General features: G+C 39.5%; 1 protein-coding gene across 3 annotated transcripts in view; it reads left to right on the forward strand.

Moving 5' to 3' along the window:
- The window catches only part of CFAP43 (cilia and flagella associated protein 43), a 94,764-nt gene that overhangs the window by 59,938 nt on the left and 9,237 nt on the right, over positions 1–25,589 (forward strand). For 2 of the 3 annotated variants that reach the window (XM_079136310.1, XM_079136312.1), the window contains 15 exons: positions 1,971–2,096; positions 3,649–3,753; positions 4,744–4,860; positions 6,067–6,297; positions 10,388–10,594; positions 12,196–12,285; positions 12,541–12,621; positions 13,449–13,574; positions 17,509–17,628; positions 19,325–19,432; positions 21,063–21,149; positions 21,835–21,923; positions 22,264–22,477; positions 23,758–23,870; positions 25,280–25,439. In XM_079136310.1, coding sequence (XP_078992436.1) covers positions 1,971–2,096; positions 3,649–3,753; positions 4,744–4,860; positions 6,067–6,297; positions 10,388–10,594; positions 12,196–12,285; positions 12,541–12,621; positions 13,449–13,574; positions 17,509–17,628; positions 19,325–19,432; positions 21,063–21,149; positions 21,835–21,923; positions 22,264–22,477; positions 23,758–23,870; positions 25,280–25,439 — 1,974 coding nt within the window. Of the gene's footprint in view, positions 1–1,970; positions 2,097–3,648; positions 3,754–4,743; positions 4,861–6,066; positions 6,298–10,387; positions 10,595–12,195; positions 12,286–12,540; positions 12,622–13,448; positions 13,575–17,508; positions 17,629–19,324; positions 19,433–21,062; positions 21,150–21,834; positions 21,924–22,263; positions 22,478–23,757; positions 23,893–25,279; positions 25,440–25,589 lie in introns of those variants that run through there. The other variant, XM_079136311.1, reaches the window with a different exon arrangement.

Genomic DNA, 25,589 nt, shown 5'->3' on the forward strand with positions numbered 1-25,589 from the left:
GTCAGGTTCATATTTCCAGTCCTCCCCTAAAGCTAATGGTCCCTCCAGGTTCCAGTCACTACTTCCAACCCTTGCCTTTCAGACAAGGCACAAGTGCTAGCCCAGGATGCTTTATTGTACCTTCCCGGTTTCCCCTATCCTGCCATGTCTGTTTTAGAAGTGCCTCTCTTCAGTTCTCCCATTTGAATGTATCCTCCAAGTCCTGCCAGTCTCCTGGGGTTTTTCCCCTTTCATGTGTTAGACATTGGTCAGTCATTTTAGTAGGAAAACTTTATCTTTCAGTACAAGGAAATGTTCTAAAATTATTGCTTTGGTAATTTCCTCCCCTTTATGTTCCTGGTTACTGATGAGGTCAGCTCCTTTACATGACTCTGAAGACTGTATTCTTCTCCTAGGAATCCTCTGTTCAAATGCCTTGCCCATTTTGCTATTGTGTTGTTGGCCTGCTTGTTCTTGATTTTAGGAATTTTTAAAATTTTATTTTAAATTTTTATTTATGATTATTAGGGTTAGCTAGGCCGTGGTAACTTAAAATGTATAATGGCATAGGAATGAGAAGTTTATTCCATCCTCACATAACAGTCCTGAATTGCTGTTCAGGTTGGCAGCTGCTCTGTTCCATGTAGTCAGTCAGACACCCAGTCTGCTGGGGACCCTGCCATCTTTAGCATGTGATTTCTAAGGCTGTCTTGCTTTATCTTAACCTGATCAGACAAAAAGGAAAAAGAGCATGAAGGTATACATGGGAAAATCTAGAGGTAGTCCTTATTATTAGGTTGAACTTCTTAAAATTGTTATTTTATGTACTTCAAACCACAAATATTTTCTGCAAAAATATGTAGTTCAACTTACAAAAATGTTTACCGTCTTGTCTCTTAACCTTTTATAATGTTCCTTTTATTAATACAAAGTTTAAAAATTATGGCATGGTCCAGGTGTATTGATCGCCTTCTATTCAGCTTTTATTTATGTGTCTGACTTGAAAAGCCTTCTAAAGCTTGGGCGTGGTGGTGCATGCCTATATTCCTACCTGCTTAGGAGGCTGATGCAGGAAGATGGTTTGAACCCAGGAGCTGGAGGTCAGCCTGGGCAGCATAGTAAGACCCTGTTTTAAAAGACAAAAAAGGCTTCCAAAGTCTCACTTATTTCCTTCTAATGCTCTTTTAGTTACTCCTGTGATTTATTTTTGCAGATGGTATAAGGTATGGATCTAACTTGATTTTTTTCAAGTAAATAGCCCATCTCCCCAAAGTTTTTAAATTGAACATGCCATCCTTTCACCACTGATTTCCAGGTGTACAGGATTATTTCTAGATTCTCTTTTTCATTTCTTCTTTCTTTCTTTCTTTCCTTCCCTCTATTTTTCTTCCCCTTTCTTTCTTTTGCAGTAATGGGGATTGAACCCAGGGGTACTCCACCTCTGTACTATATCCCCAGCTCTTTTTAATTTTTGATTTTGAGACAGGGTCTTGCTAAGTTGCCCAGGATGTCCTTGAACTTTCAATCCTCCTGCCTCAGCCTCCCCAGTTGCTGGGATCACAGGTGTGCACCACTATGCCCTGCTTATTTCTGGATTCTGGATTCTGAGATTGATTAATATTTTCCTGAATCAATACTAAAAGATTTTAATTAGTATAGTTCTATAATATGTTTTTATATCTTGAGAGTAATTCTCTTTTTGCTCTTATTTTTTAAAATGGCTTTTGAATGCATATTTATTTTTCCACTTGAATTTTAAAACAAGATTGTGATGAACTTGTTTAAATTTGGTGTTTTAGTTATTAGATAAATGAATTTTTAAGGATAAAATCTTAACACTTTAATAACCACAATAAACCTACAATGTGACTCTTTACTCAGTAGTACGTGTAGATAAACAGAACATCTCTTTTTTATTGATTGCCATCTAGAGACTAAGAAAACTATCTTTTTAAATTCTTGTCCTCATCCTTTCTTACTTCAAAATTCAGGTTCTGAATATGATGGAAGAAAATGATAAACTGGATGATATTGCAAAATTGGAGCAACAGGAGTTCGGCCTGGATCTTGAGGAACTGGAAAGGCTCCATGATGAAAGTGAAGAGGAGGTGGCCAAGGTAGGAGGACAGTTCATCGAAGTTCCATCAGGTTAGAATGGAAGACATACAGACTTGCTGCAGAGAAAGGCTCTTCCCCTGTTAGCGCACCTGAGCTCTGGGCTTTTGAAGAGATACCAGTCCTGGATTGGATGTGATGGAGAGCCAGAAGAGAAGAATGCCAGCAAATGGCACCTAAACACAGCTAGTTTTGCACGTGTTGTCAGGCAAAATACCCATCCCTGGGAGAGTTAGCAACATCTACCACTGAGGGATCCCAGTCTTAAAGAGACTAGGCTACTAGTTAGCCATCCCTGATCTCAGCAACAGGGAGAAGACCAAAGCCCAATAGCAATCATCTGAACATGGTCCCAAGGAGTGGAGTAGTTAATTAAATTGCCCAGCAGTGGGAGAGGAGGGCTTGAATAGGCAGGGGCTCTCACAGCCTCTGGCAACTGATAAGCCATTAAGTCAGTGGATCAGAATCAAAAAGAAATGAAATGCAAATTAAAGTCATTTGATGAGAAAATAAAAAAGTAAATAAAAATAAAAGAAATAATAAAAAGACATTTTGGAGAAAGGTACTAGGAATTGAACCCAGGGGTGCTCTACCTCTGAGCCACATCCCCATCTCGTTTTAGGTTTTATTTTGAGACAGAGTCTCGCTAGGTTGCCCAGACTGGACTTGAACTTGCCATCCTCCTGCCTCAGCCTCCCAAGTCGCTGGAATTATAGGCATGTGCTACTGCACCTGGCTAAAAGGACATTTTTAAGTCTGGGAAATACTATGCTTAGCTAGTTTGTTAATCAACCTGCTAACCAAGTGCAAAAAAAAGATCTGGAGAAGATTTTTAGGACTAAGGACTGCAGGGTTTCACCGTCAAACCAGGTCTTTTGGCAAATTCCATTAAATAGGGATACCTGATTACTTATAGGTTAAGTGATAGCACCAGATAAAATTAATCAAAGTAGCACATATGATTCTAAATGGGAAAATGTAAGTTATCTGATCCCCAGGAGCAGTGGGACCTTCTTTTTATTGGAAACATCAATAGTAAGGACAGTAAAGACTCCCAGAGGTCACTGACACTTCCAATGTGTGTCGGCAAGAATGAAGCTGGCTTTTAGATCTCTGGCAGTTTCACATAATAATCTGAATTTCAAACTCCTTTGATAAAAGGAAGACTTGGCACAGTGGCTTCGCCTCCCGGCTGTTCCAACCAGCCAGATCTGTGAGCACCTGCGCTCCAGCTCCCCTCAGTGAGGGGTCTGTCCCCTCAGCCCCTTGTGCTCATGGGTGTGACATGGCTGCCCTTGGACGCATTTGCGTTGCCACCCCAGTCTTTAGGGAAGGGACTGCGCCTACAGAGGTGCCTTCAGGAATCGTTCTCAGAGGCAGGGCTGTGTGCTCCAAGCGTTCACCTCAGGGCAGGGCGGCTCAAAAAGTGTTGGGAAAGACAATCAAACAGTCCCGCCTCAGACGCAGCCGTGACCAGGTAGTGGACTTACAGTAAGATTTTCTAAGAGGGCACTCTTTCATTTTTAACTTTCCCCTTCATCCATGTGCTGCAAGATAAGAAAGGATGCAGAGATGTACAATTTAGCTAAGAGCTACTTGACCGAGGTCATCAAAGAAGAATGCTGGAACGCCATGGCTGTGAAGGGCCGAGCACTTAAGGTAAAGGGCGCAATCCAGGTTCCAAACCTCGGCTGCCGAGCCTTTTCAAAGTCTCATGGCATAACAACAACTGAGTAAAGAGTACTACTACTGTACTACTGAGTAAAGAGTTTAACAACAACCCCACATGTAGCAAAGCATTTGAAGCATTGCCTGCCTCTACCTATGCTGACTTCCACCTGGGGGTGTCACGTTCTCTTAATGCCTCTTCCCTCTGCTCAGGCCCCATGTGCTTTCCAAGCCAGCACCTCTTAAGGCTGGCCTTGGCACCCCTTCCGTCTTTCCTCTGCGACACTCCCTGTCTCCATGTCTTACCATCTGTCTGTTCCGAAAGGCCGCCTCACTCATGGTCCACACAGGTCAAAAGGTGGGACATACGTATTGGTCACATCTACACCTCCGCCTGCCTCTGCATTTTCTAAGGGACTGTTTTATTTACCTCTATACAGGGGACCTGAAGTCTCAGTTTATGCCTGTGGCCCTAGAGTAGCTATTCACAGCACCTTCTCCACTTTCAAATACCTCACACGCACGCACTCATCACCCTACATTTACATGATTGAGTTTCTCTCTAGAACAAGGTTTCCCAAGAGTGGCATATTTGGGACTGGACCATTCCTGGTGGTAGGGATGTTTAGCAACATCCCCAGTCTCTGTCTACTGGACAAGGACATCCATGCCTCCAGGAATAAAAATTTAAAAAGGTCTCCAGACATTGCCAGGTGTGGGTGGCGGGAAGGCAGAGAGAATTGCTTCTAGTCGAGAACCCTTGTTCTAGAAATAAATCCTTCACCAACAGGGTTAGGTACAAAGTCTAACCCATACTAATGGCATGCATCTTTTTATTTTAAAGATTTCCATTGTTGATTTCACTCAAGGAGTAATATCCTATGAGTTAATATGAGTTAGGGAAAACACCCCACACCTCATCCCCAGATACCCCATGATTATACTCAAAATGAACTTATTTCCTCTCTCTTGTTTCCCAAGTGCTTTCACATCCCCTATGTGGTTGAGAACTTCCCGATGAAAGGGCGCCCAAGTGAAGAGCTGAAGGAATTGAAGAAAGTTTTGCAGCAAAAGAAGATTGAAGCAGAGTGTCTTAAAGTACAATTTTAAATATATATGTATTTATATAAGTGATGTGATTTATCCCAATAGATTTGAGCTGGGGTACAATTTAGGATAAGTTTATATATTGTGTACTTTTATATTTTTATTTCTAATTTATAGGATACATTCTTTTCTTTCTTTCCTTTTCTTTTTTTTTTTTTTAATACTAAGAATTAAACCCAGGGGTGTTTTACCACTGAGCTACAATCCCAGCTCTCTTTACTTTTTATTTTGAGACAGGGCCTCACTAAGTTGATTGGGACCTCACTAAATTGCTGAGGCTGGCTTTGAACTCATGATCCTCCTGCCTCAGCCTCCCAAGCCCCTGGGATTACAGGTGTGCACCACCACGTCCAGTTTACAGGATATATTCTAATAAACATAGGAGCCTATATACAGTAAATACAACACTGGCTAGCACCAGATATTGAGGACAGGCTTTTAAAAATGACATTTGGGGTTTTGTTCTTATCCTGCTCAGAAGTCTATATTCCCTTCTCACCCCCCTTTATCCCTAGGGATTGTGTTTTAAGATAACCAACAAAGATGAAGTAGAACCTATTTTGATGGAGATGTAGTTTCCCTAAAACAACCCCACTATTTTTTTTTTTTTTCTGAAAGCAATAATCTCTGTGAAACCAGTAAAAAACACTGGTCCTTTGTTATAGCATTGTTTTGGCCAGAACTTTGTATCTACTCTTTCTCTTAAACATAAATTAAGGTTTACATAAATCTTAACCTATACCTTCCAGTCCCATGTGAACAAGTTTGTTTATAAAATATGAAGAGAATATATATATTATTATATATTATATAATATATTATATATATTTATATATTATTTATATATTACATATTATATATATTTATATATAAATATAATTTTTAATGCTGAAGTACAAAGAAAGACTTGAAATGTTTACACGCAGGTAACATCCTGACACACAAATATAAATATTAGGTAGTGTCCAGGGTTATTTTTATTCTTTTGGTTTACCCACAGTTTATCAGTTTCTGAAGCTTTAATCTCTTCTATGGCAGTTTCAGGATCTATCATCTTGCCCCATCTTGAATAAAATTGTTGGCAAAATGATTTAACCTCTTAAGATGGTTGTTAAAATAATTAAATTGTCGCAAAAAATGTCCTTTGGAGAATTCTTCTTATTGTACAACTTCCACGTCATCTTTTTCTCTATTCAGCTCCGGAAGGACATTTCAGAGGTCCAGTCTGCAGTATCCTTGGTTAAAAAGCGTCATGAAGAGGATGATGAAGAAGAAGAAGATGAAGAAAAGATAAGCAGAGACTCCATGTTGCCCAATTACCTGCTTGGTAGTCTGAGTACTGATTTTGGGGTAGATACATCTTTGTTATCAAGCCAATTGGAACTTCATTCCAGAGAGGAGAAGATCAACCAAATTATATTACTAAAAGTGGGTGGCTTTTCTCTTTATCCTCAAAAATCTCTGAAACTCCCTATGAGATGTCTTTTCAAGTGCTCACATTGAAACCTAATGTCAATCAAATGATGTCTTCAAAGTGTATAAGAAACACACAGATGGCTAGGGTCCATGTCCACAGTCAGAACTTGCGTGCAAGAGTTACCACCATCCCTTCAAACTGGATTCTGTAATCCCACATTGTCTAAAGAACACTCTTCACTGGCTGACACCAAAAACCATTCTTCCGTTTAGATCTTTTTTTTTTTTTATTGTAAACAAATGGGATACATGTTGTTTCTCTGTTTGTACATGGCGTAAAGGCATACCATTTGTGTAATCATAAATTTACATAGAGTAATGTTGTTTGATTCATTCTGTTATTTTTTCCCTTCCCCCCCACCCCTCACACCCCTCTTTTCCCTCTATACAGTCCTTCCTTCCTCCATACATGCCCCCCTCCCTAACCCTAACTCTAACCCTAACACTAACCCTTCCCTCCCCCCATTATGTGTCATCATCCACTTATCAGCGAGATCATTCTTCCTTTGGCTTTTTGAGATTGGCTTATCTCACTTAGCATGATATTCTCCAATTTCATCCATTTGCCTGCAAATGCCATAATTTTATCATTCTTTATGGCTGAGTAATATTCCATTGTATATATATACCACAGTTTCTTTATCCACTCATCAATTGAAGGGCATCTAGGTTGGTTCCACAGTCTGGCTATTGTGAATTGAGCAGCTATGAACATTGATGTGGCTGTATCTCTGTAGTATGCTGATTTTAAGTCCTTTGGGTATAGGCCAAGGAGTGGGATAGCTGGGTCAAATGGAGGGTCCATTCCAAGTTTTCTAAGGAATCTCCACACTGCTTTCCAGAGTGGCTGCACTAATTTGCAGCCCCACCAGCAATGTATGAGTGTACCTTTCTCCCCACATCCTCACCAACACCTGTTGTTGTTCGTATTCTTGATAATCGCCATTCTAATTGGGGTGAGATGGAATCTTAGGGTGGTTTTGATTTGCATTTCTCTTATTACTAGAGATGTTGAATATTTCCATATGTTTGTTGATTGCTTGTAGATCTTCTTCTGTGAAGTGTCTATTCATTTCCTTAGCCCATTTGTCGACTGGATTATTTGAATTCTTGGAGTAGAGTTTTTTGAGTTCTTTATAGATTCTGGAGATTAGTGCTCTATCTGAAGTATGATTGGCAAAGATATTCTCCCACTCTGTAGGCTCTTTCTTCGCATTGCTGATAGTTTCCTTTGCTGAGAGGAAGCTTTTTAGTTTGAATCTATCCCAGTTATTGATTCTTGCTTTTATTCTTGTGCTATGGGAGTCCTGTTAAGGAAGTCTGGTCCTAAGCCAACATGCTGAAGATCTGGACCTACTTTTTCTTCTATAATCTGCAGGGTCTCTGGTCTGATTCCGAGGTCCTTAATCCATTTTGAGTTTAGTTTCGTGCATGGTGAGAGATATGGGTTTAGTTTCATTCTGTTGCATATGGATTTCCAATTCTCCCAGCACCATTTGTTGAAGAGGCTATCTTTTCTCCATTGCATATTTTTGGCACCTTTGTCTAGTATGAGAAAATTGTATTTATTTGGGTTTGTGTCCGTGTCCTCTATTCTGTACCATTGATCTACCTTTCTATTTTGGTACCAATACCATGCCGTTTTTGTTACTATTGCTTTGTAGTAGAGTTGAAGATCTGGTATTGCGATACCCCCTGTTTCACTCTTCCTGCTAAGGATTGCTTTAGCGATTCTGGGTTTCTTATTCTTCCAGATGAATTTCATAATTGCTTGCTCTATTTCTGTAAGGTACGTCATTGGGATTTTAATTGGAATTGCATTGAATTTGTATAGCACTTTAGGTAGTATGGCCATTTTGACAATATTAATTCTTCCTATCCAAGAACATGGAAGATCTTTCCATCTTCTAAGGTGTTCTTTAATTTCTTTCTTTAGTGTTGTATAGTTCTCATTGTAGCGGTCTTTCACCTCTTTTGTGAGATTGATTCCCAAGTATTTTTTTTTTTTTTCGAGGCTATTGTGAATGGGGTAGTTTTCCTAATTTCTCTTTCTGAAGATTCATCACTTATGTATAAAAATGCACTGGATTTATGAGCATTGATCTTGTAACCTGCTACTTTACTGAATTCACTTATGAGTTCTAAAAGTTTTCTGGTGGAATTTCCAGGTTCCTCTAAATATATAATCATGTCATCAGCGAACAGGGATAGTTTGAGTTCTTCTTTTCCAATTCGTATCCCTTTAATTTCTTTGGTTTGTCTAATTGCTCTGGCTAGAGTCTCAAGAACGATGTTGAATAGAAGTGGTGAAAGAGGGCATCCCTGCCTTGTTCCAGTTTTTAGGGGGAATGCTTTCAGTTTTTCACCATTTAGAATGATATTATCCACGGGCTTAGCATAAATGGCCTTTACAATGTTAAGGAATGTTCCCACTATCCCTATTTTTTCTAGTGTTTTGAGCATGAAGGGGTGCTGTATTTTATCAAATGCTTTTTCTGCATCTATTGAAATAATCATGTGATTCTTGACTTTAAGTCTATTGATATGGTGAATGACATTTATTGATTTCCTGATGTTGAACCAACCTTGCATCCCTGCCGTTTAGATCTTTAGTCAGTTCAAAGAAACTCTTGGATTCCATCTTCTCAGTAACTCAGGTATCAAGTAATATCTCCTTTAAAGGTTGAGACATGATTGCTTATCTATCTGCTTAACCTGGGGAAATATGATTTCTTCTTTAAGATTTTGGTACCTTCTGGGATTCTGGAAAAAGTACACCTTTGAAATTTTTAATTCCCTCTATCTCTAAGCCCCTTCTCTTTACTTTCCTCCAAATAAGTCAGTCTCATAACACATCTGTCAATGGAGAAGACCCTACTGAACATTTTTGAAAATGCAATGCCCGAGACTATAGATGGTTTGAAATTAATGTTAGCTATTCCTGTCCTTCAAAGTCCTTTAGCCATGTCGCAATTCAAGTTCTAGCTTCCTGCCATGTAACTCAGCTCTCGCTTCCTTTCCTTTTCTTCTTCTACTCCAATCTTTTATTTCTCAGAGAATAAGCCCTCCACTTATTCTCAGAACTGTTAAGTTACCTTTGTGATCCAGCTTCAGTGGACCCAAGCCCCAGACATCACCTTCTGAATGCTTTATTCCTACAAGGAGGTAAATTCAGCCCAAGAGAAACTCTGGTGCCAGGTGTTAAGATCATTTTTAAATAATTTAATGGCTTCATCTTCAATGACATAAATGTATAGACTAAACTCTGACAGTAACAGAAGTCACTTTGATTTGAGCCATTAGGAGTAGGAGCAACTCACTTAGACCCACTTTCTCTCTAGCTATGGACTGATCTGGCTGGCTAGCTCAGGTTCTCCTCTTGCCTGAGAATGACCTGACCCTATAGCTATAGGAAGAATATTGTGCATGGTGGTACTTCTCTGGAAGCTTCTCCAAACACCCTCTGTTGGCCATTCTATATCTTTCTATATCTCTCCCAATAAGGTTGGAAGAGATGCTTTCCAAGTTAAATCCTGTATGTTGGCTTTTAAATTTATGCAGGAAAGTAGAGAGAATTGCTTAATGAGCCTCAGAGTGTCCATCACGCACCTGAACATTTATCACCATACCTGCACATTGAAGGACAGCTTACATTTCAGAAAGTAGATTATGGGATATCAGTTATACGGTTGCCTTAATCCTTCCCATGGTTGGATGTCAATTATTGAATAAAGAAATGGCTTGATATAAATGGTATTCCAGGAAGATTCATTTTACCTTCTTAAAAGATAATTTCAGGGCTGAGGTTGTGGCTCAGCAGTAGTAGAGGGCTTGCCTGGCATTTGTGAGGCACTGGGTTCGATTCTCAGCACCACATGTGAATAAATGAATAAAATAAAGCTCTATCAACATCTAAAATTTAAAAAAAAAAAAAAAAAGATAATTTCAGGACTGACCTTGGAGGGAAAGTGTAAGTTAGGATCATGTTACCAGTAAAGATTTGAGATGTGATGTTTTTTTCAGTAACATATTGATATTTCAGGATATCATTTACAAGGTGAAAACTGCATTCAATAATGAGTTTGATGCTGCATATAAACAAAAAGAGTTTGAAATCACACGTGTGACAGAAAGAAATGTTAGAATTAGAGAAATTATCTCAGATCTGGAGTTGGAGGAAACAGTCTGGCAACCAGAATTTGAAGACTGTGAGAAGCCAGAGAGAACCCTTGTGGTGGAGGATCATGAGGTACGGCTGGCCCCAGCATCCCTTCCCTCTTTCTCAGATTTCCCCAGCTCCTATTTTTTCACCTTCCTGTTTACACTACAGCAAGCAACTGTATTAGACAGCATGCTCAGTACAGGTAATGATAGCAGGCGATACAGCTGTGGTAGTGAGAGGCTCCCCTGGAGTCCAGGGAAGATTTGGACACTGCGCCTAGGAAGCTCTAATCTTTACGGGGAGTCCAGGACCCACTTTTCCCATCGCCTAGTTTTCTTCCCTATGCATTTCAATCTCTTCTAGCAATTTCTACTTTGTATTTCCTCCACCCAGAGAGCAGCTGGTCTGAATTAGATTCTCTTGGTCCCAGTTCCGGGCTTGCCTGGGAAGAAGCCCCTTGGCCCAGTGATGACCCAGTGCCAGAACCGGGGGGTTGAGCCACTCTGTGGAAAGAGGCCAATGGAGTCATTGTCTCGGCCACCAAGACAGTATAGATGCCAGGGAAAGGGGACTTGTAGTCAGCCTTCTTCAAAGTTTTAGCACAGGCAGTTGCAAAAAGAATGCCTAAAGAAAACAAAATACAGCCAAATTTCATTTTTTTGAAAGAAAAAAAAATGCTAGAGAATGCTCAAAGAAAAACCTCATGTTCACATGAAACCAACTTCACTACTTTTGGGCAAAAGATAATACTGGTGTTTAGAAGTGACATTTTCACAGTCCCTGTTAGCTGCCAGGCCCCATTCTAAGTGCCCTAGGTAGACGAATTTATAATTCCACAACCACAGAAGGTAGGTGTTAACACTGCCTCTACTTCACAGAGGAGGAAAGTGAGGGACAGGAAGGTTAAGTAGCTCAGCCACAGTTTCCTGCTAATTAATAACAGACTGGACCCAAACCATTTGCTTCTGAGTTCATTGCCCTAACCTCTGCACTTGGTTAACTTCTGCAAGTCATTTTTCCCTGGACTCTTGCTATGTGACCTGGGATCTGGAGCTAGGTGACAACCAAGACCTCTTTCTGCCACTACTCAGGGTCCAGCTGGTGGCAATTCACTTGCACGTGTAGTAAACCCCCGTGCCTGCTTTTTCTTGAGCTCCAGTCATTCTATGTTCAGGAGCATGATCTACCTGCCAGTCAGATGTGACTTCCTGCTTTGCCTAATCCCCTGCAGTGGCTGCTCATGGCACTTGGGATACAGCCCCCGGCTCCTTCCTGACTGCCTCCCAGCCCCCGTCTTATCCAGCCGCTCTCCCTCTCTTCCAGCCATGCTTTACTTTACTGCCCATAGTACCTGGAATGCCCCAAGCTCTTGACCTCTTAGGGCCTCATCTTTCAGAATTTGACTCAGGTGACCCTTCTTTGACCTCCCTTCTCATCACCGCCCTTCACCAAGTATCAAATCTCCTCAGTGATGAGACAAGAATTGAGAGCTAATGGAAAAGTAAAGATCTAGTCTCTAATCCTCTCATCTTAGACCTTGTCTTCATCCCAAAACAGAAATTGAATGCAAAATCTGGATTGTCCCTTGAATTCCCCTAGTACCATTTAATTTCCTCCCAGTGTATAGAAGGAAAGTTTGGTTTGAATTTTGTAAGAATACCAGCAGGAAACTGTGTTTTCTCTTTTAGATTACAGCTCAAAAACATGTTTCTCCATGGCAAAAAGCCAAAGCAGAATTGATTTCACCCTATGAAACAGAGCGATGGCTTCATTCACAGGTATGCAGCTTTGTCCAAACAGTACCCAAGACCCTCTTCCCTTCAGGGATACCTGTATCCCATTGTAGAAGCACGTTAGGATATTTGCCTTGAACCCGAGGCCACTTGAACCTCATCTGGACTCCTCCCATTCTCTCTCCACACCACTGCCTCCCTTCCCTATCCTAAATGTGGTCATCCTAACACATGGTTGGAGGTGCCTCTGGGGTCGGAGCTGTGCCTCAGCTGCCCTCTCTGACCCTGGCTCTTTCCCAGGGTTTGGACGTCAGAGCCAGAGCCCTGATGGACATGATGGGAGGTGTTCTGGAAGTCAAGAAGGAAGACATTTTGAGAATGGTGAGATATCTCACTCTCCTTGTGAAAGGTACAGCAGGGTAGAAAGACACATTTCTCCATTTTTTGCCCTATATGAACTTGTTTGAAATTCTACAGCAACAAATATTAGACAACTTCCTAGTACCTTATGAACATACACAGTTGGCAAATAAGAAAAAAAATTGGCTTCTATTCTCACAAGAAGTGAATGAGCACCAAGAAACCATGGTGGTTTTGGTCTCTACCACTTCAACTCTAATACCCCAGGAAGCATCTTTGACATCTGGACTACAGGTGTAGGTCTTTGATAGATACCAGCACACACCTCCATCTGTCACCTAAGGGTCCAGACATGTCCCAAACTGCCCTCATTCCCCAAGTCACAGAACAACAGTCATAATGTTGTTTATATTCTTTAGTAAACGTGCGTCAGGCATTGTCCTCATCAACTTTTTGTTTTTTTGGTGGTCCTGGGGCTTAAACCCACAGGTGTTTTACCACTGAGCTACCTCCATAGCCCTTCTCATGTCTCAATTTAAGACAAGGTCCCAAATTGCCCAGACTGGCCTTGAACTTGCAGTCCTTCTGCCTCAAGCTCCTGAGTCTCTGGTATTGCAGGTGTGCACCACGAGACCTGGCCCTTGCCAACCCTCGAAGGCACTGTCCCCCCCGTCCCACCCCCCAGTGCTGGGGATCGAACCCAGGGTCTTGCACTTGCAAGGCAAGCACTCTACCGACTGAACTATCTCCCCAGCCCCCCTTTTTTTAACTGATTTTACCTCTGAGCTTTTACTATACTGTTGTATTTGTACTTGAGATGAAGCATGTGTGTTCCTTCCTATCGTCAGGTGATTCCTCAGCCTGCTTTTATGGCAAAGGCGGATGCATTGTGGACTGAAGAAGAAAGGAAACAATTCAAAGAATATGAGAAAAAAGTCAAGGAGTTAAATGAAGAAAGAGATAAGTATAGAAAGGTCAGAAGATCCAAAAATTAATGTAATCTACCATATCTAGAGTTCTGTTTCTACATCTTTTCAATTTTTTTATTTTCTCAATGTCTTTAGTGGCTTAAGAATGGCATCTCAGCTTAAATTCTCAAGAATTTAGAAGATTTAGAGAAGTAAATTTTGAATTTGATAAGTCCAAAGAGAACAATTTAAAACAGAAAGAATTTTGAGCAATGGTTTTTGAAAGTTCTCGTTGATTTCAGCATTTCCCACATTGCTACCATTTGTTTGTCCCCTTCATTCTCCAAACGTTTACCAGACACCCATTCTGGTCATGTGCAAGTCACTGTGAGGGATTGCTGTCTCCTGTCTGCAGCCATCTGAGTCGTGCTCATAAGGAAAGGATTTGAGAAAAGAATGGTGCAAATGGTGCAGCACGTAGTTTACTGTTCTAACTTGAAGTTTCTGCAATGCAGTGCAGCTACTTTTTATCTTCTTCCATCACAAAGAAACATCCCCACATTAAAATGCTTATAATCTAATAGAGATGAGAAAGACTCTGGTGTCTGCTCAGTTCCTTAACCCATTTATTGATTAGGCTATTTGGGTTTTTGGTATTAAGTTTTTTGAGTTATCTATATCCTGGATATTAATGCTCAATTTGAGGATGTGGGGGAAAAAGTACACTCATGCACTGCTGATGGGAATGCAAATTGGTACAACCATTATGGAAAGCGGTATGGAGATTTCTCAGAAAACTTGGAATGGAACCACCATTTGACCTGGCTATCCCACTCCTACATTTATACCCAAAGGACTTAAAATCAGCATATTACAGTGAGGCAACCACATTGTTTATAGCAGCTCAACTCACAAAAGCTAAACTGTGGAACCAACCTAGGTGCACTTCAACAGATGAATGGATTTTAAAAATGTGTGTGTGTGTATATATATATATATATATATATACACAAACACACACACACACAATGGACTATTACTCAGCTTTAAAGAAAAATAGAATTATGACATTTGCTGGTAAAAGGATAGACTGGAGAATATCATCCTAAGCAAAATAAACCAATCCCCAAAACACAAAAGTTGAATGTTTTCTCTGATATGTAGGGGCTAGGGAAGAATTGAGTTACTTTAGATTAGGTAGAGGGGAGTGAAGAGAAGGAAGGGGGTTTGAAGTCAGAAGGATAGTAGAATGAGACAGACATTATTACCTAGGCATATATGTAACTATATGTCCAGTGTGATTCTACATCATGTATAACTCGAAGAAAAGAGAAATTATGCTGCATTATATATGATGTATCAAAGTGCATTCTACTGTCATGTATAACTAATTAAAATAAATTTTAAGAAAGAATGCATAAAAAAGACGATGGTATGCAAGCAAGCTATGCTTCTGTGATGGAAGTAAAATTATACCATCATTCAAGACAGGACTGGTTTGTACCTTTTTTGAGGCTGCATCTTATGAACAATTCTTTGAGCCTTTTGTTAACCTATCTATATTTTTATTCACTGCAGTTCTGACTTGCATTTTAACCTAAGATAGTACTTACCTAAAAACCCAATTCCATAATTCTGAAAGAAGTAAAATTTTCAAGGAGTTAGGGAATACAGATGCCTATGGAATAAAAAATGTTGACTGGCTGCCTTCACTCCAGTTTATGTCATAAAACATAGCTTCCTGCCTGTCCTCTCATTTCCAAGTTCCTCCATCATATCCCTCTGGTGAAACCAAGGCCTTGATTAAATACGGTATTCTGCCTTCTCTGCACCTGTACATATGCAGTGGACAAAGAGAAAAATACTGACTGGTTTCACCCTCAGTTAATGACCGTAGGCTCAGTTGGGTCCTTAGAGCTGTTCAATGACGCTATTCTGTTTTCCCCCAACCTGGTACTCTCACACTGGAACGGGAATCCACGTCACCTGGGGACCCTGTTAAAAATGCAGAATCAGAGTCTGCGGTTGTCATCATGCTCTGAGGAAATGGAAGGACCCCGAGCTTGTGCACTGCCAGGTGGTGACACTACTGATGGCTGTGGGCCAGCCTTTGAACAGCAGGATCCTAGAGGACCATTTCACATCTGCTCCTTCATCTTCAGAATTCCAACACCTGAGCCCTCAATGCACTTGCACCTTACTTTCTATTTCACTGAGAGAAGAGAAGAAACCAGAAGAGATTGTCCTTGCTCTTCCACCATCACGTCTGCCACCAACCTGCACTGAATTCGTGGAGCCTCATGTCCTCCTATTTCCTAAGGGCTTGAGTCCACTCAGTATTGCTTTCTACTAGACTAGATTCCATCCCACCTCACCTGTTCAACGTCATCACTCATCAACTTGCCCCTCTTTCTTCTGGATCATTATATATTTTTTTCTCTACCTGATTTTTCCCATCAGCGTAGACACATGCTGTGATCTTATACCTCTTACAGGATGTACGTGTGACCATGCATCTCTCATTTCATTAAAAAAATACTCTCTTGAAGAGGGGGATACTAGAGTTCTGTATACTATTCTTGTGGCCTTCAGGTTAGACTGATTTTATTTCAAAAAAAAGTAAAAGAAAAAAAAAAACAATTCCCTTGACCCCACTTTCCCATCCATCCACCACTCAGTGTCTCTGCTTCCTCTTCATAGAAAAACTCAAAAACAAAACAAAACAAAATTCACAGTCACAAATTTCTGTCTTTTTTATTTATAAAAAAAATGATGTAAAATGTCAAACATATAAAAGTGGAGAGAACAGTATATGACCCCTTGTCCAGCTTCAGTAGTTAACTACTCATGACCAATCTTGGTTCATCTCACCTTCACCTTCTTGCCTAGCACTGGATTATTTTTTCAGTGATATAAAAATTGAATATAAAAATTATAATATAAAAAATAAAATTCAGAATAGCAGTCATCAGGAATACAAACAAAAATAAATGCTGGAGAGGATGTGGAGTAAAAGAAACACTTTTTCACGGTTGGAATTGTAAACTGGTATAACCACTACGAAAATCAGTATGGAGGTTCCTCAGAAGACTAGGCATGGAACCACTATAAGACCCAGCTATATCATTCCTCAGTATCTATTCTAAAAAAAATTACTATAGTGACACATACATGCAATATTTATAGAAGCACAATTCACAATAGCCAAACTATGGAACCAGCCTAGGTATCCATCAATGGATGAATGGCTAAGGAAAATGTGGTATATATACATAAGGGAGTTTTATTCAACCATAAAGAAAAATGAAATTATGTCATTTGCAGGAAAAAGGCTATACCTTGAGACCATTATGTTAGGTAAAGTAAGCCTAATTCAGAAGTTCAAGGGTCATGTGGAAGCTAGAGAGGAAAAAGAGGAAGAAACGTGGGGAAACAGGGATCTCATGAAAATCAAAAGGAGATCAGTAGAGGAAAGGGACAGGGGTGGGCAGTGGGGAGGAAGGGAGAATGGGCAGGGAAGTGATGTTGACCAAATTATATTGTTACATTTTGTGCATATACAAATATGTAACAAATTCCAACATTATGTACACCTGTGATGCACCAATAAAATAATGAAAAGGTATGCAGAAATTGGGGGGAAAAAAAGCAAGACTTATTTTTTTAGGGCCAAATCATGCACCTGGAAAAAATTACTATCCTATAAAGGATGTCAGAGTTTTCTGAAAAGATTTGCTGCATTTGCTTTACCAGGCCTACTTCTGGCTGTATCATTAGCTATCATTAGTAATTTTTATCCCTCCCCCTGCCACACACACACACACCAATGTGATCTTTTTAAAGCAAAAATCCCAGACACCCAGTATCTTAAACAGATCCAAGGGGAGAATCTCTGTTTGAAGGTGAACACCTCACAAGCTCTGCCTTCCTCCTGCCCCTCCCTTGCAGCGAAATGCAACATCTCCTCCTAACACTAACTTCACTACGGCCTTCCTTTCAGTCGTTAGAAACAGAATTGAAGAAACTTCAAAACGCAATTCAAGAGAGCACACAAAGCTTTGATGAACATTTGAAAAGACTCTTTGAAAGGAGAGTGAAGGCAGAGATGGTTGTCAACCAGGTAAATAAAAGCTTTGCTTCTGTGACTTGTTCTTTTAAGGAGCCTCCAGGGTCCTGGCTGGTGTTAGGATAATGACCAACACCCTTTCCTGGTGCAAAGGTCCCCCAAGCCTGAGTCCCTGGATCCCTCTTCAGCCTCCTGTTGCATCTCCTCCCTTTCACTTGGCACACTTCCTCTCCCCGTGCCTTGAGAAGTCCTTGCTTTGCCGGGAGGAAGGAGGCTTCTGCGAGGTGTGGGGGGAAATGGGAAATGACAGCTAAAGGTTTCTTCTTGCAGTGATGAAATGTTCTAAACTTGATTGTTTAGAACAACGGTAACACAACTCTGAATATACTAAAGACCACTCACTGACTCATATTCTATAAATGGTGAATTGTATGCTATGTGAATTATACCTCAGTAAAGTTGTCTTTTTGGAAAAAAAAAAAAAGTTACACCTAGTTTACAACTAGTTAGAACACCTAGTTGTACAAGATAATGAGGAGGGGCTGGGGAGATAGCTCAGTTGGTAGAGTGCTTGCCACGCAAGCACAAGGCCCTAGGTTCAAATGCCCAGCACCGCAAAAAAAAAAAAAAAAAAAAAAAAAAAAATAGATAATGAGGAAACTAACAGACTACTAGGTAATATCCAAAGGATTCAGGAGCCAACCACATACATCTCCTTTAAATGAGACCATTTAAGATTCAAAGATGATCATTGCAATTAATCAAAACCCATCAAATTAGTTCAAACTTATGATTTTGTGATATTTTTAAACAGAAAATGCCAGTTGATCATCTTCAGAGGATGACAACCAAATCTTGCGTAAAAACTAATTTATTTGGTCTTTCCTATATGAACTGTGCCCTCGGGTAATCAAACAGTAGACAAGTAGGAGCACCCTCTTTGAAAGTATTTCAATTAAAAAGTGAAAAAGGAAAGTAAAAACAGACTTACCATTTTGGAATTCATTGAATTTATGGACCTGGGCATTGAACACCTACAGCTATGATCATCACAGAAAGATGACCAGACATTGTGTCTCCTGATCAAAGAACACAGTACCCCTTATGGTCTTCCACAAGGATCAAAGCTAGGTCTCATCAGACCTCTGGATCCAGCTGCCAGTTTTCAGGAAGTACAAAGGATGAAGGACCAGGAGTATGCACTGGGTAAAACCTAGACGAGAAAGAACTACAAACTCCTAGTTACTACAGATGACTTGTGAGGAAATAAAGGGGCAGAGGGAACATGAAGATTATAAGAGATTTAGAAGGCAAGACAAAAAAAAAAATTAGTGGACAAGTTATACTGTAGTGCCTAAACACACCTGGGTAAAGCTGCAGAGAAGTTGTTACTATGAAAGTGAAGGCAGCGATTAGTATTGGGGTTGAGATTTTGATGCAGACACCTATAAGGAGCTTCTAGGTTGACAAAATTCCATTTCTGGAACTGAGTTGACCCTTATAATAATTCATTAAACCATGAGTTTACATTATGTATTTTTCTGTGTGTTTTACCTTATAATGAAATGATGAAACCAGTAAAATAACCAGTTATTGTAACAGCCTCTTTTTTAAAAAAGAATTCTCTTATGTATATGTCATGAACTTGTTTGAGTAGAGTCAAGTCTATGATCACCAGTAGTCTTTTCTCAGATAGGAGTATTGATCATAACCCCACCCCACACACACACCTTTTTATATATTTCTACAGGAGGAATTGAAAATAAGTAACCTGGTTTTTTCTCTACTGTTGGATGAGGAATTAACCTCCAGAGAAATATTCCTGAACAACTACCTTGTAAGGAAGCAGGAGGAGAAAGTAAGTACAGCACACGATCCCTGAGTGCCAGCCTTTCCTGACAGCCCTGTTCCTTGTTTAAAGAGAGCTCCCAGTCCTTCTCAACCACGTGCAGTCCTTGACCCCTTTCTAGGACTTTGCTCCAGGACCGGGTAAAAGTACCCATTCCAACCTGTTAATAAAGTTATGTGATTCAGCATCTGTAATCATTTAGTCAAAAGAACTGTGTAGCCTTCATATGAAGTGGTTTATAAAATGAGGCCACAGAGCTTCATGGTTGAAAGCACAACTTTTAGCCACTGGCTATGGGACTTGGAACAAGGCTAGAACCTTTTAACCTGCTGGCAAGCCATTCTTCAAGAAGTATTGTTCTCCCTGGACCATTTGGTGCTTGTTTTGTTTTCATTTTTGTTTATTTATTTATTTTCTATACTAGGAATTGAACCCAGGGCTTCACATATGCCAGGGGAGGGCTCTACCACTGAGTTATATCCCCAACCATTTAAAAACTTTTTTTTTTTTTTTTTTTTGTTTTGAGACTGAGCCTCACTAAGTTTCCCAGCCTGGCCTTGGCACTCTAAAATTTTACTAAACATGGAAGTGTATTGGGTTAGCTCATGGAATGAAAAACCATCATATTCCGAAAACTATCTAAATACGAGCAAAAATAGATATGGTTCATTGAAGACACATGGATACAAAATGCTTATTACATAATAAGTTTCAACAGATGTCAGTATTAACAATGGACTTTTGTGAATGCATGACTTATTGTATCATAAATATGTACTTGCTTTTTTGTAAGAGTCTATTAAACAGCAGATTCAAAGAACTTTCTAAATACATCCCTCCTTAGAACAACCCTGAATGATACTAGATTTCTTTCACAAAGAAAGGAGGCTGTCTCTGTGAGACTGGTAACAGGCCTCAGTCATCCAATGGTAGGTAACAGAGCAGGACTGGAGCTGTGGAAATAGATGGAGCCACCCAAATAAGAATAAGTGGAAACTATTTATTCCAAGCTTGGCATAGCAGAACGGTCACCCGTCACTTGCTTTTGTCTGCCAACTCTGGAAGGCAGGCAGGGAAACAGGAAAGCTGTAGGGTGGAAGCAGGGAGGGCACAGGCACACTGGCTGGATGTTGTTGGCACTGAGAAGCCACACTGATTTGGGGACCATATTTGGCCCTCTCTGGATGATCCTGACTTGGAAATAGGTACAAAAGTTAGAGCTGACAATTATTGACCAAGTCCTGACAGTTTGGGGCAATTGCTGCAAAGGTTATGGTTTAGTTTCCCAGCTACTGCAGAGGGTGTGGGGCAGAGTTCTATTTCTCCGTATGGTCTGGCCATTGTTCGTCTCTCAGAACCCAGGTCCGGGCAACTCTCAAGCCTTGCACTTTCCTCACCCACACTGCCCTGTCACTGACACTTACACAGTGCTGACTGTCCTTAGGAGCAGGTGACTGGAGGTTTGTTCTTTCCAAGTCTCCAGGGGTTTTACTTCCTTCTATACAAGTTTTCTGTGATGGATACTAGACAGACACCTTTACCTTGTACTAGAAAATTCTTTATTCATTCTCGAATCTCCTGCAATTTTCTTTATCCTGAAATCTCCAGTTCCAATTAACGACTCCTGCTGTTATTCTAGAACAAGACTTCAGAAGCCATTCGGAAATCTAGAGAAGACTTGGAAGCATTTAAGGAGCACTATGACAACTTAATGGCAGAAGACAAGGTGAGAGTCACTGTCTCACCCACTCAGCCATGGAGTTGAGTTGTTGCTCTTGGGATTGGGGAAAGGTTGGATGGTATATAACTTAATTTCCTTGTAGATTTATCTCCTACTATAATTACCAGTTATGAATGAACTTCATTTTATGCCATTGAACACTTCGGTAATCTGCATGTAAAACAAATTTTCGTAAACTTCTGTAGTCTAAGATTTCTCTTGTGCAAAAAAATAAAGAGATCATTGAACTACCAGGGTTTTTCAAACTTAAGTCCCCATTATCTAGTTATGAAATCAATTAGTAGGTCTCACCAGCAGTTTTGTAATACAAAAGAATAGGATAGGATAGCACAAAGAAGACAGAAGAGAGCAGAATGGAATGGAAGAGGATGGAATAGAGGCACTTGCATGTTTTGTGAGGAAATATTATTTTGGAAAACTTCTGTTATGTATGTTTTCTAAGACCTCTTATGTGAAATAAAATTTTTAGTACACTGAGGTGCTTCTTTTTCAAAACAAATCTTTGGAAAATATTTGCACCATGAATTATCATTCTCTACCAACTTTATAAACCAAATTTTCATGGGTTTTTAAAATCAAAGTGCTACAATCTGTATTTTAAAGAATATTGTTAACAAATAAAAGGTTTCTGAACAAAGTTGCAATCTTGCAATGATGTGTTTGTCCTTAGGTTCTCGATCGCAGCTTTAAAAAGGAATTTTCTGAAATTCCCAGTCATCAGGTGGATATACTCTACAAACTTTTTAAACGCCGACCAAGGTTTGTTTCTCCTTTGCTATTATGTTTCTGTAACTAAAAAGAAAGCCTTTAAATGAAGAGGAGAATTATAAGATTTTGCCTTTTATTTATCTCAATTAGATAGAAATTGTCAGTGTAACTTTTAGGGGAATATGTTCATCTTGATCATCATTTTTTAATTTTATGCCTACATGTTGAGAAAGAATCAAGTATAATGATGTGTGTGTGTGTGTGTGTGTGTGTGTGTGTGTGTGAGAAAGAGAGAGAGAGAGAGAGAGAGAGAGAGAGAGAGAGAGAGAGAGAGAGAGAGAGAGAGAGAGGAAAATGTGAAAGGTTGACTGATTTTTCTTGATAACACCAGGATTCACAAACAGAAGACACACTCAGAGGCAGCCAGTAATGTCCCTTTTGGAGAGCGACCAGGATCCGCCAAGTTGAATAAGGACACCTTTGCCCACTTAATGAAAGCCATGGATGAGCTGGATAATATTAACAACATGCCAGAAGGCTTGGACCCTTCCGTGTGGGAACATTTCTGTGCAACCAGACGAGCAAAAGTCGAAAATGAACATAAAGTATGTAATATCATTTTTATTTCATTTATTCCTAGTATAGTAATATCAACTATACAGTATCATTGAAAAAGCTAATGATTTAGGTTTTCCTGCCAGGGTAGTAGTTGGTGGTATTAATAAAAAAATATTAACTTTGATGCTATTGAGGGTCTCAGGCGGGTTTGTGTTTGTAGACCTACACTGTCCAAAATAGGATCACTAATGATGTGTGGTTATTGTGCCCTTGAAATAACTATGGCCAGTCCTAACTGAAATGTGCTGCAAGTGGAAGATACACACGGATTTAGAGGATTTAGTTTATGGGGAAAAAAAGAAAATGTCTCATTAATGTTTTTCATATAAGTTATAGGTTGAAATGATCACAGTTTGGATATATTGTGTTCAATAAAATATATTGACAAAATTAAGTTCATCCATTTCATTTTCCTTTTCATTAAGTGGCCAGCCACTATAAAATTCAAAATTAAATGTGGCTCACATTACATTTCTGTTGGACAACACTGTTACAGATGATCCTGTTTTGCAGAGACTAGTTATATTAAGCTCATCAGACCAACTTCATAGTTTTTCTAGAATAGAAAAAGTAAATGTAACAAAGAGCAAAATTTTGAAAGTGTGACTCTGGGGAGAGAATTCTTCCTCTTGCTACTTGCCCAGGGCTTCCTCCTCCCCTCCCTAGATTCCCACCTTAGAGCCACATGCATCAGGCTGGCCTATTTTTGTTTAAGTATCTACCATCTGACAATTTCATCTAAGGGAACAAATTTTTTAAAAAGCTAAAAGAAAATTCTAGTTGTTTGCATACTTGATTTTCAGCAAGAAGCCAATTCTGTACTCTTCAAAATTGTCATGGCATGTGCCCTGCTAGTTTTACACACCTTGCATTACATAATGGAAGGATTTAAATTCTTATTAATCTCTTAGAAAGATGGGCTTATTAAGGTTTGGTGATTTTTTTTTAATTAAGTTATACATGGACACAATATTTTATTTATTTATGTATGTATTTATTTATTATGTGGTGCTGAGGATCAAGCCCAGGGCCTCACACATGCCAGACAAGCACTCTACCATTGAGCCACAACCCCAGCCCAGGTTTGGGGATTTTTTTTTTTTTTTTTTTTTTTTTTTTTTTGCGGTACTAGGGAATTGAACCCAGGGCCTTGTGCTTGCAAGGCAAGCACTATCAACCGAGCTATCTCCCCAGCCCTGGGGATTTTTAAAACAAAATTAAAGAAATACATTTTCTGAAGTCCATGTTTGCTGTTGGGTTTCTTCAGGTGAAGCAGAAGGCAACTGGCTTAGTGGAAATGATGGCTTTTCTCCGGAAGAGAGTGGAGGATGATGAACAAGTGCAGCGCGAGATTGAAAAAGTGTTCCGTGAACTTGTCCTGTAATGCGAACCTCTCATTCAGGTTTACCTATTCAGAGTCTGAGCTGGCTCAGTCAGGTGGCAGTGTCCTTGGGGGAAATGCTTACTGGTTCTTCACATCTGTGCAAGCTCACCCATCTCAATCCCTTTCGATAGTGAATTTAGGTTGAAAATTTCTATATGAAATAGCACATTTTTTTCACATAAGACTTGTTTCTGGATGGAGTATGCCACGTGTTCCATTGCTTTTAATACAAAGAAGCAAATTTTAGTAAAATCTGGGTATTTCTCAAATCTGACCTTTCTACATAAAAATACAGTCTGTCTCTGCCAGTTGAGTGTGTGGGGGCTCAAGCCACACAAACTGTGTGAAACATTAAGCCCATGTCCAAGCAGTGTCCTCGTAGACACCTCCCAGGTACGTGTTCTTCAGGGACTGGATTTTTTTTACCAAGTGATTTGCATCCTCTTCAAGTCCCTGCTTCAAAAAGGCCATATTGACAATCTCATGGATAAAAACATCTCTGATGTGCCCAAGTTCATCATCATACATCATTTTCAGATCTAGACTACAGGGAGAGATACAAATTTTGCACAACTAGATTTCACAAGTAGCATAAGGATTAATTATATAGTTTCAGAAATCAATAAATAAGGTCAGCTTGAATAGACTCCACACTTGGTGCATCTCTATTCTCTTCATTTTTATTATTTATTTGTTTGTTTATTATTTTTGGCACTAGGAATTGAACCCAGAGACACTTTACCATTAAGTTCCATCCCCAGTCCTTTTTATTTTTTTATTTTGAGACAGGGTCTTGCGAAGTTGCTTAGGGCCTTGAAAAGTTGCTGAGTTTGGCCTCGAACTTGCAATTCTCCTGCCTCAGACCCCCAAGTCACTGGGATTTCAGATGTGCACCACCATGCCTCGCATTAACTTAATTTTTATTATAATCAAAATCTTGGGGCTGGAGTTGTAGCTCAGTGATAGAATGCTTGCCTCGCACTCATGAGGCACTGGATTAAATCCTCAGCACCACATAAAAATAAGTAAATAAAATAAAGGTATTGTGCCCATCTACAACTAAAAAAAAATCTTTTTAAAAAAAATCCTACAATCTTTTCTTAATCCTTAAGTAAAATTTGGTGGATGCATTTCTGTCTATACTGTTCTCTGAGCAATACAATTATAATTCCAAATCAGTAGGATGGGGTATCACTGGGGGACTCTGGGAAGGCTAATCCCTTGGGAAAATATTCTTCACAGTAATCTCCAGGGTGCTTTCCTTTAGCTGATATATATTATATTATTATATATATTATTATATGAATATATATTATATTATTATTATATTATATAATCGGATAATAGGTGAAATTTGAAATATAAATGTATTATACCTACTTGGTTAAAGTCTTTTTCTATTTAGATTACAGGAAGAGAAAGTGAAATTCCAGTTGGATTTGACCATCCAAATTCTTCTTAAACAAGGACAAGTAGAATTAGAGAATTTTCAACTAATTCTGGAGTATTCTGATGCAATTCTCATAAATAAGACCATAATTGAAGACTTGAATTCTGTAATTCGGGTAATTATACTTTTTTTTAAAGAGAAAATTAAAAAACAACCTATTGCCTGATGTATCAAATATTTTGCATTATTCTCTCATTTCCATGATAAGTGATTTTAATTCTGTTAAATCCGTGGTTCCTAATGGTTGCTGCACATTAGAATCACC

Source organism: Sciurus vulgaris (genome assembly GCF_902686455.1).
Source record: "Sciurus vulgaris genome assembly, chromosome: 4".
In the NCBI taxonomy this organism is placed as follows: domain Eukaryota; kingdom Metazoa; phylum Chordata; class Mammalia; order Rodentia; family Sciuridae; genus Sciurus; species Sciurus vulgaris.